This window comes from Hyaena hyaena, unplaced genomic scaffold (assembly GCF_003009895.1).
Source record: "Hyaena hyaena isolate Hyena2069 unplaced genomic scaffold, ASM300989v1 scaffold_299, whole genome shotgun sequence".
NCBI lineage: Eukaryota > Metazoa > Chordata > Mammalia > Carnivora > Hyaenidae > Hyaena > Hyaena hyaena.
Genome location: NW_024080930.1, coordinates 215,784 through 231,337, shown reverse-complemented (window position 1 = coordinate 231,337; position 15,554 = coordinate 215,784). Strand labels below are relative to the sequence as shown.

Here is a 15,554-nt window from a genome sequence, read left to right as displayed (position 1 = left end):
CTGAGCTGTCAGCACAAAGCCCAATGTGGGGCTCGAACCCATGAACCGTGAGATCATAACCTGAGCCAAAACTGGACGCTCAACCCACTGCGCCACCCAGGCACCTTTACAGTTTACCTTTGTTACATTTTTACTGTACCTGCAACACATTTAATTTCCATGCAATCGTATAAGATGGGCGCTATTGTTATACACACTTTACTGATGAGAAATAATTGAGAGTCTATGTAAATTGACAATGTCCGATAGCCATGGGCGCCTGAGTGGCTCAGTAGGTCAAGCGTCCGACTTCGGCTCAGGTCATGATCTCACGGTCTGTGGGTTCAAGCCCCACATCGGGCTCTGTGCTGCCAGCTTAGAGCCTGGAGCCTGCTTCGGATTCTATGACTCCTTCTTTCTCCCTGCCCCTCCCCTGCTCACACGCTGTCTCTCTCTGTCTCTCAAAAAATAAATAAAACATTAAAAAAAAAAAGTCCCATAGCCAGTAAAGGACGTAGCTGGGATGCGAACACAAGTAGCGTGGCTCTGGAGCTCTGAGATGAACCTCCACACTGTAACTGACAGTGATCCTAGCAGATGCAGCTAATCATGAAATCAACAACAACCCATGATTTATAAGTAAAAATATATATTATAAAGAAAAAAGTGTTCAAATTTTATTGGGCAGTAAGCCACCAGAGATTAGTAAGGAAATGAGGGTCAGACTGGGGACCACGGACTCAGATCCACTCCTCACTCTGCTGCGAGGAGGCTCTAACCTTGAATGAGCCGTACCACATGTCTAGGTTACAGCTAAGTCTATGAAAATGACAGAACTGCACTTGGCTATAAAAAGAACCGTCAGTCCCATCCCATTCTAAATCTATCTTTCTAATACATTTTAGTACATCTGTGGGGAATAGAAAACTAGTTAACAACATTTTAGGAGAAAATAAGACTTGGAGAGAACTTCCTTCGGGAGTGCATACAACTGGTTATGTCCCTAAAAACCAGCCAGACCCTAGTGACTGTTTGAGGGAGCCGTGGGCTGTTCCTTAGGGACTAACAGTGTGAATTTTTTCCTCCCTTAATTAGGAAAATGAATTCGTTTGGGTTAAACAATGTTTTAAACCTCCCTAGCTCTCATGTAGACAGGCCCCTGTTTCAGCTATGATTAACAGCTTCAAATTAAATTAATTTTGGAGGAGGGGGGAAAAAAAAACAAACAAAAAACAAATTAAATTAATTTTGGGAAATTCTAGGAATAGGAAATGTAATTCAATGTTACATACAGTTTCACATAAGTTTAGAAATAAGACAGGATGATGCCTTTCTTATCTCATTATAGCTGCAGCAGATTTAAAACTAAGAAGACTTGTGTTCCATGTAGGCGATTTCCTGGGCGGTGCTGAGAAAGAACAAGGCGTCCGGGGGCCTCCAGGGATGGCATCATGCTGACACACTAAACTGGCTTTCTAACAGACTTGGAGGCCCTCCTTCTCCCTTCAGGCCAATCACCTTAAAATTATCAACTGAATCCTCCAAGCTGCAGAATAACACCTGGCCAGAAAGGGAAGGAATAGGGGAAAGATCTAGATGGAGAAGGATGAGGAAACAGGAGGGGAAAGGGAGTGGAGAAAGTGGATAAAGCGTGGGCAAGTAAGGCAGGGATCTTTTTTTTTAAACCACAAGAAAATCACCAATTTGAAATCTCAAAGGCACCCTGGACTACACTTTTGAACAATTTCACAAAATGGGTAGGAACAAAATAAATAGGTACCCCAAATACCCCATTTGTACCATTGAGAAAGGTCTCCTGATCTGGAATGAAGAAAGCTCCTGAGCACATGGCCCCCAACAGCAGAAGTTTAAAGAACCAAAAGCTGGAAAGAAAAAAAAAAAAAAAAAAAAAAGGAAATGTATTTAAATGATATTCATGGAAGGACAAAAGACCTCTTAGAAGGTAAGCATTTCAGTCCATGTTTCTGCCACTGGTACTGTTCCTTCCAAATCGAGGGGAAGTAATTAAGTGACTGGAGACTGCCTTTCCCATAATTAAGACCAAGTCGGCGTGGCCTCTGATCGTGCCAAACACCACTTTGTTGCGGGGGGGTGGAAATGACCTGGGGACAGGTCTTAGGACTAGAAATCACACTCCAGTGTCTGCGGCATCTCTCACTGTGGTGCTGGTGTTACAAATAGGATTCTAATTCTTGGCCACTGAGGGGTGACAAATCCCACCTTCCTTGAGATCAGTGTCAACAATTTCAACTAGAGGAAAAGCAGTCAGATGGCCTGATTAGTTGAAGAGGTCAAGGAACACTATTCTGAATATCAGCAAAGGGGAAACTAGGGTGCCTGGGTGGCTCAATCGGTTAAGCGTCTGATTCTTCATTTCCGCTCAGGTCATGATCTGATGGTTCATGAGTTTGAGCCCCATACACTGACAGCGCCAAGCCTGCTTGGGATTCGCTCCCTCTCTCTCTCTCTACCCCTCCCCTGTTCACACTCCCTCTCTCTCAAAATAAATAACTATTCAGAATAAAAAGGGGGAAAGTACCCACCCAAGACTGAAGACTTACCCATTGTGAATATGTGCTCTACAACCTTTGCTGCTGTTGATTTTCAAGGTCAGAAGGCAGAAGATGAAGAAGAAACAGGCCATTCCAAAACAGACTCTATACACCGCAGAATACCCCACCAGTTTCTCACAGGTGTCACCAGCTTTAATGCCTTTACAAATATCTTCATAAAAAGGAATCTGAGGAAAAACAGAAAACGTCATCTGTTAAAAGTGGGTAAAGAGAGGGGTGCCTGACTAACTCAGTCGGAAGTGATTTGACTCTTGATCTTGGGATTGTGGGTTCAAGCCCCATGTTGAATGCAGATTATAAACAAACAATCAAACTTCTAAAAACAATAATAAAGCTGGGTACGAGGGGCTGTCATGAAGTGTTCCCTGAGCCCACAAGTCAAAATCCAATGTGGAAATGCACCCTGCGCATAGAGAAAGACTTGATTTTCTCTGAATTATTTTTAAAGACACAGTACTCCTAGCATACCACCTCACCTTTACTTATCCTAATGAATTTTGAAATCTGGTGTTGGAATTTTTAAAAAATTATACTTGTCTTTTTTCTTGAAAAGCATAAATATATAGAATAAAAGTGAGAAACTTTCTTCACTCCCGCCCCGAAACGTCACTCCTTGCTTCAAGAAAGCTAACAATTTGGTGGGTATTTTTATTAGTTTATGTGTGTATGTCCTCATACACTTATTCACAATATACCCACCTACACACACACCCACACCCACACACACACACACACGCATACACTTGTATGGGACCCTCTATATAGTATATACACAAAGAGCTTTGTTAAATAAAAGATTATACGTATTGTTGTGGGATATGTTTTTTTCCAACCTAACAATAAACCATGGAGATCTTTCCCTATTAATTACAAATAAAATCCCAACCCACTTTTTAACCACTATTTAATACTTTATAGTAAGAATTCTAGATGAAAATTGATAAATATTCCCACACTGAACTTGTGAGGAATGATTTTTTTGTTTCCTGTTATTTGTTTTTTGCTATTCCAAATGCTGACTAAATAAACATTGTTATGCTTCCTCATTGTACACATGCCATCATTTATACAGGAAAGACTCCTGACTTACAAGTGGAATCAAATTTTAGTTTCAAGAGTTAGAGTCGAACCACACTTTTAAAGACGGCACCAATTTACGTCTCATCAGTAATATCTGAGACTGCTCACATTTCCAACCTGAACACCCAATTTAACGATAAGGATCACAACAAATGGCCCGAATATATGCCACTTGGGCATGAAAACTACATTGATCTGAAAAAAAAAAAAAAAGAATTACATTGATCTGAAAACAATCAAGTTTCAGAAGACTCAAAAAAACTCTGACCTTCCCAGCTAATTGCCTTAAAAAAAAATAGACGGGGGTCGGGGGGAGAACTTAATAGAAGACTTGCCCCAGAAAGGGAGGCACCACCACAGTCAAGTAGGGTGGCTTAGTCGGTTAAGCAACTGACTTCAGCTCAGGTCATGATCTCACCATACGTGAACTGGAGCCCTGCTTCAGGTGACCCCTGCTTCTCTCTCTCTCTCTCTGTCTGTCTCCCCCTTGCTCACTTGCAGCCTCTCTCTCTTTAAAAAAATAAAGAAAGAACTACAGCATACCATGAACTAGTTGTAGTAGACAAGGAGGAATTCAGTAGGGTCTCTTTATGAAAATTCCTCTTTTTGCCCCTTGCTTCTATATGACCCAGCAAACGTTTGTTTACCAAACATTTACCCTTTTTCATCTTCCTGTAAATTACCTTCCTTCCCATCGAAGTCTCAAGCCCCTTCTCCCTTCTCCTTAGTTCAGGCTGACATATATACCTCATTTTGTCTATCTTTGGAATCTCTTGTTTATGAGATTATGTGGATTCCGTGAACAGTACGAAATTAAGTTTGATGTTCCCCCTATTAATCTGTCTCGTGTCATTTTAATTTTTAGACCAGCCAGGAAATTTTTGAAGGGTGAGGAAAAATTTTCCTCCCCAACAATAACAAACACGATCTTGTTTCAATGTCCTCAGTACTAGTAAGTTTCACATCTTTTGTTAAATTTATGGCTATCTGTATTTTTTCTCTGTGAATTGGCTAGTAATTGAGCTTTTTTTTTTTATCCATTGGCACTTTTATTTATGAATCTTAATCTTCTGATGAATGTTGGTAATGGTTTCTTCTAGTCCAACTAGAAGGTTTCAATGTAAAACCTATATGCATTACCAGAATGATTAAAATCTTACATAATAAAAACAAGTAGTATATTCCTAACTAATGTTGGAAAATAAAGACTTCATCGATGGTTAGGACATTCTTCAGAACAAAACAATAAGCTGAAAATGACATTGTAACTGTTATTCACAAGACAAGAAACATTGCAGAGGGAAAAAAATGACACAAAGCTAGAAGTAAAACTAAAGCATGACAATTTAGTTTTTTCTTCATAAAAGATTCTTTTTTAGGTTTATTTATTTATTTACTGAGAGAGAGAGAGAGAGAGAGAGAGAGAGAGAATTCTAAGCAGGCTCTTCACCACCAGGGCAGAGCCCAATGCGGGGCTTGAACTCACAAACTGCAAGATCATGACTTGAGCTGAAACCAAGAGCTAGATGCTTATCCAACTGAGCCCTTCCAGAGGCCCCTCTCCACAAATGATCTTAAAGAAACAACAGTAACTCAGGAACTCATTTCCATCAGCAAAAGGAAGACTAAATTTAATTGGACTTCATCTTCCCTCCACTCAGAAAAGGTCTGCAGTCATTAATACCTGAATCTGAAACATGTCTTTCCAAAACAGCATGTTTTTTCAAGTAAATGGCTCAGGCATTTGTTGCTGAGACCCACTTATTATTATAGGTCCTTGTCTGTGAACAGATAGATACAAAAGATTTCATAAAGAAACGTCAACTATTTTGGAGTCAGAAAGTTTCTGCAACCCTGTCTTTTTTTTTTTTTTAGATCAGTTGGAGATGTGAAAGCATGGAGACACTATGGTGTTTTTTAACAGGCTCCAAAACAAAGTAACACGTGAAGGATTACCAGATAAAATACAAACTGTATGGTAAAATTTAAATTTTGTGTACACAATGACAGATTTTTTTTTAGTGTGAGTACATCTGCAGGTGCCCTGACAGTACTGACTCCACCTCTGGCCCTCCTGCTAGTCTGGGTTCACGTGAGGACTCTCCCCTTGGGGCTAGGTGTTCTGGGCACCCTGGGGGTTAACAGACACAACTTCAGAATGCCCGCCAAGGCCAGGACAGGGCCAGGGGCGGCTGGTTCTGGCCTCCCTGGATGGGTTAGATAGAACCCTGCCTCTTCCTGAGGCATAGGTGGTGCCACAAGAGCTAATTAAAGGTTAGCTGTCAATTAGGAGCTCTGACCTCATTCCAAGGGCTCTCCTGCATGTACCCTCGCTGTAAAATCCAGACTAAGGTCCAGACTTTGAGGCGGATAACTGTGCAGTTGCTGTGGATCCTTCTCTGCCAGATTCACCCCCCACGACCCCTCATCCCCACAGTCAGTAAGGTTTCCTAAATAAAACTCTGTATAAACCATATGGAGTCACCGGCTTCGTCTTCTAGTCGCAAAGTTGCCTTCTCAGTTTGGGAGATATAAATTACTGTTTCTCCTCTACCTTCTAGCAATGCGCCATACAGTATTTGGGACATACTTACATTAAATATTGCATGAGACACATTTATACTTTAAAAAAAAGAAAAAAGAAAAAAAAGCATTCCTTGGCATAACATAAAGCTCAAAAGAAATCAAGTTCTCTCTGGGACGGGCCAGGTGTACTCCATGCTAGGAAGTCTGGTCCCCATCCTGAAGGCAAGACAAAACAACAATTTAAGCTAGCATGCAGAACGCAGAGGACATACTGGAAAGATGACCGGTGTCAGGCGGGTGGGTAAGGTGGAAGGCCACTGTTTAAAAGTCCAGGTAACAGATGAAGAAGGTAAGCCACCGGCAGGGAGACCAGAAATTCTGTAGGTAAACTTCCCAACTGGTAGGACTATATGGATGACACGAATGCAGTGAACGGGGGGGAAGGGTGCTGTTTGGGAAGGGAGTGGGGTTGGCAGATGGGGGACCTAGAAGAACCCATCAGGCATTTAACATACGGGGTTGGAGGCACCTTGAGGCACCCCTGTCATCAACTGTCACACAAGAATGTCAGTACCCCTTTCATCTACACCAGCCCATCTTTTACCTTCAGGCGCTTTTCCGCCAAACCCCCCACCCCCATACCCACTTCTCTGCTCTCCTCCCCAAATCCATCTCAAGGAAAACGCTAATGCCAGGTGGCCTAAACTTCCATTCTAAAAATCCCCTCCCTTATTTACTCCCAGAGGCTCTTAGGCTCATCAAAGGGTGAGTATGTGTTTCATCCAAAATAAAAGTAGCCAAACTACCGGCTGCTCCAAGTACTAAGACCTGCTTTATGCTCTGCGGGTGACTTAGTCATTTAGCCCTCAGCAAGTGGTAAATATTTTTAGGCAAAGAATCTCTCCGTTGAATGAACCGGCAGAATTACCAAGGGGAATTTGCTCTGGTTCAATATTTGCTGTTCCAAGCTCCATCCCAGTTTTAGAAAAAGAAAACACACATCACACACAGGCTCCACACTGTAGGGGTGAAGGCAGTGGTCTTGCTCAGGGTGTTGCCTCCTTAAGTAGGGCTCTGGGCACCGAAGGACACTACATCTATATTGGTTCTGTAAGGGACCTGTGGGCAAGGGGTTTCTTTTCAATCCTCAAGGCAGCCAAACTCAAAGCCCAAAAATTATCAAAAAAATTAACAAGGACTCAATGGACTTCCAACCCTAACTCCCCTACTACCTTGAGCAAATTCACACCCTCTCTGAGCTTCAATTTCCGTATCTGTACAATGAAATAATATTGCCACTACCTTCTGAAGCTGTCCTGAGAATTAAATCAGTCAATCCTTGTAAAGTGATTGCCATAGATCCTAATCCATAATAGCCATTAAGTAAACTTCCTGGGGTGCCCGTCTGGCTCAGTCTCTAGAGCATGCGACTCTTTAAGCTCAAGATCGAGAATTCATGCACCACACTGGCCATGGAGCCTACTTAAAAACATAAATAAATAAACTTCCTTAAATTCTTACACTTACTTATTTTTGAGAGACCGAGTGAGACAGACCGTGAGCAGTGAAGGGGAGCCTGGAGCCTGCTTCAGATTCTATGTCTCCTTCTCTCTCTGCCCTTCCCCTGTTCATGCTCTCTCTCATACACACAAAATAAATAAACATTAAAAAAGGGGAGGGTGCATGGGTGGCACAGTTGGCTAAGCATCCAACTCTTGCTTTCAGCTCAGGTCATGATCCAACAGTTCATGAGATTGAGCCCCGCATTGGGCTCTGCACTGACAGTACGGAGCCTGCTTGGGATTTTCTCTCCCTCTCTCTCTGCCCCTCGCCTGCTCACAAGTGTGCTCCTCACTCTTTCTCCCAAAATAATTAAATTAAGAGTGAGAGAGAAAGAGAGAGAGAGAAAACTTTTTTAGGGAGGGAATCAGCACATTATATGAACTACTAAAGGGTTGGTGCATTCTGATTTAAACACGGGGCAGGGTGGTGGTGGCAATCAGCATCTTAGAAATCAGGAGATGCTCTACCCACTTTGCCAAAGGATTGGTGTTGCAAGATACAGGGTAACTTCCAATAAGGTGACTCCTTCCCTGGCATATTTATATAAGAATCAAGTTCTTATATAGAACTTATTTATATAAGAATCAAGTTCGAAAAAACAACAGTCATTTACCTGTTTTTCAGAGACCTAGCCACTAGTCAAAAGAAAATATATCTGAACTTCCAAATCAGGGAAGGTATTTTCAAAACATCAACATAAGTATGAAGCTCAAAGACATGGAGGCTAGAAGAAAATCCACACAATTTTTCCTACATAGGAGAGATGCTAGCTACACACCGCCCTCCCCACCCCCCCACAAACAATGTCAATCTCAGATGAATAAGTACCAGGAGTCCACAGAGGAGCTATGGAAAGGCCTACATACAGATCTAGTTGGCCAAGAGGCCCAGATGTTGCAAACTCAGAAACAAGTACTGACTTCGGATGGGTTCTTACAGAAACAAAGAAGATGAGAGGTGTGTCCCCCTAATATTAAAGTGTTACCTGGGAGAGATGAGAAAACAGCATACTCGTAAAGCTAAAGATGCTTACATTATATCGAATTTTCAGGGCACTGCATGAAACCAAGCTGCAAGGAAAGCTTTGGGAAGGTTGGCAAGAGTTAATAGCATGAAAACCAGAAGAACCAGATCTGCAAGTTCTGTTTAATATCTCTTACTTAACAATGAATTTCATAACCAGAGTCTCTTTCTGTCTGCCTCTCCTCTTTCTGGTATTCCACTTATCTTCAAACTTTCTAAGACAATTTGTTTTTCTCTGTGGAATAATTTCAAGTCCATATCAGTGATGTCTATCTGTCATGGGCCAACAGACAGGAGTTGTGAAATATGGACAACACAGAAGTTAGCTTCCATCCTCCTGTAGACCACCTCTGGGCTCATTCCTTGATAAGTGATTATCTTTGAGGCCCTTTTTTTGTGATGGAGGCAGCTTTTTATTTTCATTTTTTTATTTTAGAGAGAACGCACGTGCAGGAGATGGGGAGAGGGGCAGGCTGAGGGAGAGAGAGAATCCCAAGCAGGCTCCACAGTCAGCGCAGAGCCCAGTGCAGGGCTCATTCTCACAAAATGTGAGATCATGACCTGGGCCAAAATTAAGAGTCAGGTGCTCAAGTGCCCCCAGGGGGTGGGGTGGGGGACTATTTTAAATTAGTACCAACAACCAACGCCTGCTTCCCTTTTGGGTGGGTTTCTAAATATTTTTAAGATGCAAGTCTCCATCTGTCATTATTAAAAGCCACAGGAGGAATGAAACGTCCAGTCTAGTTTTATCTGACCCTGTCACCCCTGAAATCAGGAACTCAATGCCCCCAACAGTAACTCTGAAGAATCACAGAGGCATGACAGAGAGCCTGGCGTTAGCACTCACAGCTCCTCCACCTCAAGCATTTCATCAGGATCGGAACAGCCACAAATACAATTAGACAGAAAACAACTCTCATCAAACTGTAAACAAAAAAGCTTTCAATAGGAACAAGACAACTCCCAGAGGACTGACTAATTATGATGGAATGAAAAGATCTTCCACAGGAGGAGAACAGGTATCTACTAATGTCAGTCTCTGGAAGAGAAGTAGGTAACACCAAAGGAGGAATGTACAAACTATACCACACCAGTAACAGAACTAATCGCAGTTAATCCCAGTGAAAACTTCTATAGCTCTGAATTCAATGAGGCAACAGCACTGGGGAATGCGGGCCACAGAATGCATAGGTCCCATTTGCTGATCTGATGTAAGCCTACAAATTTAAGGCAGAGGAACTCAGGTACAGGAATTCCTGGCTTCTAGCTTGAGAGCCTATCCGATGGCAGACCAGTGGTGAACAGGAATCACAGAAGAGCAGTGTCGTAGTGGTGGGGCAATGATTCACTTAAAAAACAGATTGCATTAGAGGTGCCTCTATTAATGGGAAGGGTGAGCTGGTGACTAAGCAAGGGTGTGCTGCTCCAGGAAGATAACTGAACTAGAAATAAAGATTTGGTAGACCGGCAGAAGTAGCAAAGGAGGCAATCATAGGCAGTAAGAAAACTCACTGAGAGAGGAATGTGGTGAAGGAGCGGAGGGGGCAGGGGTGGACACAACCCAGAACCCTGTGGAATGCAAATATTCAGGGGCAAGGAAGAAGGAAGAAACTGAAAAGGTACAGAATTAAGAAGAGAATAGAAGGAGAGGTTTTCGAGAAGCAGAACATGGGGCGCCTGGGTGGCGCAGTCAGTGTGGCATCTGACTTTGGCTCAGGTCATGGTCTCACGGCTCGTGAGGTCTTGCTTGAGTTTGAGCCCTGAGTCAGGCTCTGTGCTGACAACACAGATCCTCTGCCCCCCTCTCCCTTTGTCCCTCCCCAACTTGCTCTCTCTCTCTAAAAAATGAAAGCAAACATTAAAAACAAAAACAAAAAAGGAAGGAGAGCATGGTCAGCAGTGTCAAATTTAATGCCAATGTGAGGGGACTGAGAAGTAACAATGTGAGGGGACTGAGAAGGACAGGCAGCCAACAGTCATTTGGGACATTGAACCAGAATATTCTCTAGAGCCAGTGGGAGCAGAAGCTGGACTGCAGATGGCTGAGGAGAGAGCCCAGGTCTGGGTATGGGTCACGAAGTGAACCCCTCGGGTCTTTTACCATACTTCCAAGAAATCAACCGGCAAAGGCCAAGGATCGCTCCTAAATTTTATTGATTTGTGATTACTCAAGCAACACGTAGTAATATTTTTGTTGCCCAGGAAAATGTAAATTACAACAAAGATAGAGAAAATACAATCCTCTTGACCATCATCACCCCACCTCCAACTTGATTACTTCCCAGGCGTAAGTTCTGTCGCAGCTGCGTGCATACCCTTCTGGACACTTTGCTGTGTCAATCTACACTCACTGTGTCTTGCAGGTGGGGGCAGGTCTGTACCAACCCTAATTAGCTTCTGTTACCCAACTGCCAGACATTTAGGTTGTTTCTGATTTTTCACTCTTATAAAAATAATGCATGACAGATATTTCCCCCATGGTACCTATCTCCCTCTACACATATAAACATTAAGGAGAGCAGATACCAGGAAGGCAATTTGGGGTCATAAAGTTAATTTGTTTTAAATTTTAACAGATCTTGCCAAACTCTCCCCAGGGAGGGTTTTTGAGAACTCTGGGGTTGGAGCAAGAGGGAGAGTAGAAGAAAGAAGGAAAGTGTCAGGAGAGCCACACACCCTTTGGAGCCAGGACAACCTCCACTGGCCCCCTAGGGGTCAGCATTTCAATCCTCTTTCCTGAGGGTCTCTGCCCAGTACACACTGCCCCAATAACGAAGGAAAGTGGGGTGGGAATGGGACCCTCTGAGATCAAGGAAAAAATCTACACCTAATCCCAGAGACAACTTAAAACTCACTATATAGGTCTGCGCCTTGTTTTAGCAGTTACTGCTCTCCTCCCCGCTCCCATAGAGCACAAGGTCTGATGGAGGACTTTCTGCTGCCCCGAGAGGAGAAAGGCCAATGAAGAATCACTTGTGAACACAAAGATGATGGAGGTTGTATAACAAGATGACTAATCATGTCAATAGGCAAACCTTCCTATTTGTATAACTTATCAGACACAATTAAAAAAAAATTTTTTTTTAATTTCTGAGGGGCGCCTGGATGGCTCAGTCGGTTAAGCGTCCGACTTCGGCTCAGGTCATGATCTCACGGTTCATAGGTTCGAGCCCCGCGTCGGGCTCTGTGCTGACAGCTAGCTCAGAGACTAAAGCCTGTTTCAGATTCTGTATCTCCCTCTCTCTCTCACCCTCCCCTGCTCACACTGTCTCTATCTCTCTCTCTCTGAAATAAATAAAAAACATCTAAAAAATTAATTAAAAAACCCCAAAAAGACAAGAGAGACCCAACCCAGCTTTCTTTGTGAATATGTGGACTTGGAATACACTGATGACATATTATACACAAATTCAACTGTGTGTGACTATCTGCTATAACCAAATTTTTTAAACCCAGTGAAACTAAAGCTCACATGTGAAATCTTTTTTCCATACTATACATTAATTGTACAATTCAATATACATTATAGCACAGTCATTCACTCACTGATTCACATCTACTACGTGCAGGTATTGTTCTAGGTTATAGGGACACAAGCAGTGAACAAAATGGGTTTAAAAAATCCATGCTAGGGCACCTGGGCGGCTCGGTTAGTTAAGCATCTGACTCTTGGTTTCAGCTTAGGTCATGATTTCACAGCTTCGTGGGTTCAAGCCAGGCAATGAACCGTCAGTGCAGAGCACATTTGCGATTCTCTCTCTGCTCCTCCCCCACTTGTGCTGTCTCTGTCTTCTCAAAATAATAAACTTAAAAATAATAATAATAAAAATAAAATCCCTGCTGACAAAAGGCTAACTTTCTAGTGAAATTTGTACACACAGAACCATGTGTGCTCTACTTCATGGGTATTTCAAGCATATTCATGGTTAATTTTGACTGCTCATGATTTTTGCCTTAGATGGGACGTGAGAATCTAATATCCCCAAAAGATCGGACTCTACCATACCTAGAATCTCAAGTTTCTAAGAGACCCTAGTCACCGGTCCTCATACTGAGGACCAGGATATGGCAGACACTGAGGTTTCTGGTCCTGCATCTTCCCATTTTACCATTTATTAAACCTGGAATGGAGGGTCCCCAGCAAGAGGGGACCCACAATCTCATTGTCTCCATCCCCACTTCTTCCTGATCACCAAAATGCTTGGCTTGGCTACATAAGAAGAATATAAGTGGTTTGTTTTTTTTTTTAATCTGTGAATGATTTACCATTTATTTCAAAAGGCCACAAAGAATAAGACTGTTACACATGTCACACTAAATTTATTGCTACATTTTTGTCTCATCGACCCCACCTGTGGCTGACATATCTCAGTTATCTGCAACTTAAGCAAGGATTCTGGTGTTTTCAACACAAAGTTTAAGCCACTGATGTTCTCCCCCCACAGAGAAGAGAGTAACTGCAAATGACAAGCATAGAGCCACTAACACAAGAATCAAAAACTCTTAAGCCTCTGGGTCAAATTCAGCTAGGTTCTGTTTGTGCAAATAAAGTTTTATTGGAACACAGCCATGCTCATTTGTTGGCACATTGTTTGGGTGCTTTTGCCCTACAATGGCAGGGTTTGAGTAGTTGCTACAGACCACACAGTCCCCAGAGCAGAGAATGTTTTCTAGCTGGCTCTCCATGGGTAAGGTTAACAGCCTAGACTACCAGAAAGAACAGCTGAGGAGTTGTGTAGCACTGGTGAATATAAATTAACATCTCAAAAGCAAATGACAAGCGGTGATAACTTATTCTACAGTTCAAAAGCCAAAGGCCCAGCAGAGAAGAGAGAGGCCCATTTGGACGATTTTCTGAGTGTCCCAGGACTCCACCCTGCCTTCTCACCTCCACTGAGACTCTTTCCCTCCTCCAGAGCACTCCTGTCCCAAAATGGAACTCGTGCTTTAAATGAATCCAACTGTACATCTCCCATATGCCATTTTTAGAGCAGCAAATTAAGTATTTTAATTTATCTGCACGGTGGTGGAAGAGATGGGGGAGGGCATGCCTGGGAGGTCCAACGCTCCTCTCTGCCAGCCAGAAGCCCTCAATAGCTCTAAAAGAAAAAAGACCTTCACATCTGTTATGCAAACACACCCTGTGCAACCAAAAATAAAATCCACACTGATGAAAGCCGGCATTTCAGAAGATAATTTTAGACTTATTTTAAGCCTGTAGAAACAGTCCCACAGAAATGCAAAAACCACACCCACCCCGACCCTCTAGCGATTAAGCTCAAGGCTGCTTTAGAGGTCAACACACTCAATTCCATTACAAACCTCCTACCTCACCTTAGCTCCCCTGTGTCCAAAGACGCAGAGAAAACATTCCTGAGTGCTAATGTGACCCCTATGGTCAACAGAAATGATAGCTAAGTTGACAGCATGGTCTCCAAGTCACTAATGGAGTTTACGTACTTGGAGCTTTCAAACACACCCACGTGCATACATGCAGTCTAACGTCAAGGGGCTCCATCTGCATACACTCACCAAACCAGTCTGTTTCTCCCGGACCTGAGGTATGGCTCTCTAAGGACAGCCACCCTATTACTCATACCTATACCCCCTGCACTTTGCACAGTGCTTGGCACCTACATAGGAAAGAAGAAAAGATGGGAGGCAAGGAGGAATTACAAGACTTAAAAGACTTTTACAAACACAAACTCAGATCACAGTTTAACCAAGTCACACCATCACCCTTATAAATTATGAAGAGCATCAAGACTCAACTATTCACAATATTTATGTAGCATTTTGAGGCTACCAACGCTTAGTTCCCGCTCTGTTGTGCCATTTGTCTGCTCCCTCGGGCCCGTTTTTATGACAAAGCTGTTCACTTCCAACTGTAAGCTCTTGTCTGCCCTATTTCTCTGCAGAGCGCTCCAAGTTCTGTCAGCAGACAGTTGCTAAAGAGACGCTTTTGAGGATGACAGAGAAGGGGTAGGAAAACTTCAGTTCTCACAACCTATCCTTCTGTTTCCCACAGCCAGGTCCATCCAGAAACAGAGATCCTCTTAACACCTGATGCCCCTCCCCTAAGATTTCTAGGTAATGGGCCAGTCCAAGGACAATAACTATTGTTTCTTGTTCTCTGGCTCTGGGCAAGCTCATTATTACTGGACAGGGATCAAACCTCTCTGCCCTTGGTTCAGACTCAAAAAAAAAAAAAGACTCGCAGCAGGGTATCCATTAGTTCAAATGGCTGCCTGTAGTACACAACTATTTCCTACCATCATTTTCCCCGGAATTCACTTGTGTGCAGGAGGGTGAGGCCCGAGCGAGGGGCGGGGCGAGGGGGAGGGTTGCAGGGACTCTTTGTTTTCTCCCACATGGTGTTAGGTCTGGGTCTGATGGAATTTACACCAAAGATAAAACCGTTTGGAAACACTGTCCCCAAAGTCACTCCCACTTGGAAGGGAGGGGACTCGAGCATTTAAGAGGCGGAACCTCACTAGGAGCTCTCTACAAGAAAATTTTCATTAGGGCATAGTGAGAATTTTCCCACAGTGTCTTAACAAAAGACTTGGGGGTTGATGGCCCAAACTCACCTTTAACCTCAGAAACATACACACTGATAAACTTGACAAGTGCAAGGTACAACAGTACCATGAACTCAGCTGCTGTTCAGAAAGGGAACTTGTGAGAAGCATTCTATCCCAGCTGGATTTTTAAAAAAGACTCCAGGTGGGGCGCCTGGGTGGCTTAATCGGTTAAGCGTCCAACTTTCGTTTAGGTCATGATCTCGCG

General features: G+C 43.1%; 1 protein-coding gene across 1 annotated transcript in view; it reads right to left on the bottom strand.

Moving 5' to 3' along the window:
- The window catches only part of SERINC5 (serine incorporator 5), a 102,541-nt gene that overhangs the window by 31,796 nt on the left and 55,191 nt on the right, over nucleotides 1-15,554 (bottom strand). The window contains exons 3-4 of the mRNA XM_039247470.1: nucleotides 2,562-2,740; nucleotides 1,780-1,862 (exon numbers count right to left, since the gene is read on the bottom strand). Coding sequence (XP_039103401.1) covers nucleotides 1,780-1,862; nucleotides 2,562-2,740 — 262 coding nt within the window. The remainder of the gene's footprint in view (nucleotides 1-1,779; nucleotides 1,863-2,561; nucleotides 2,741-15,554) is intronic.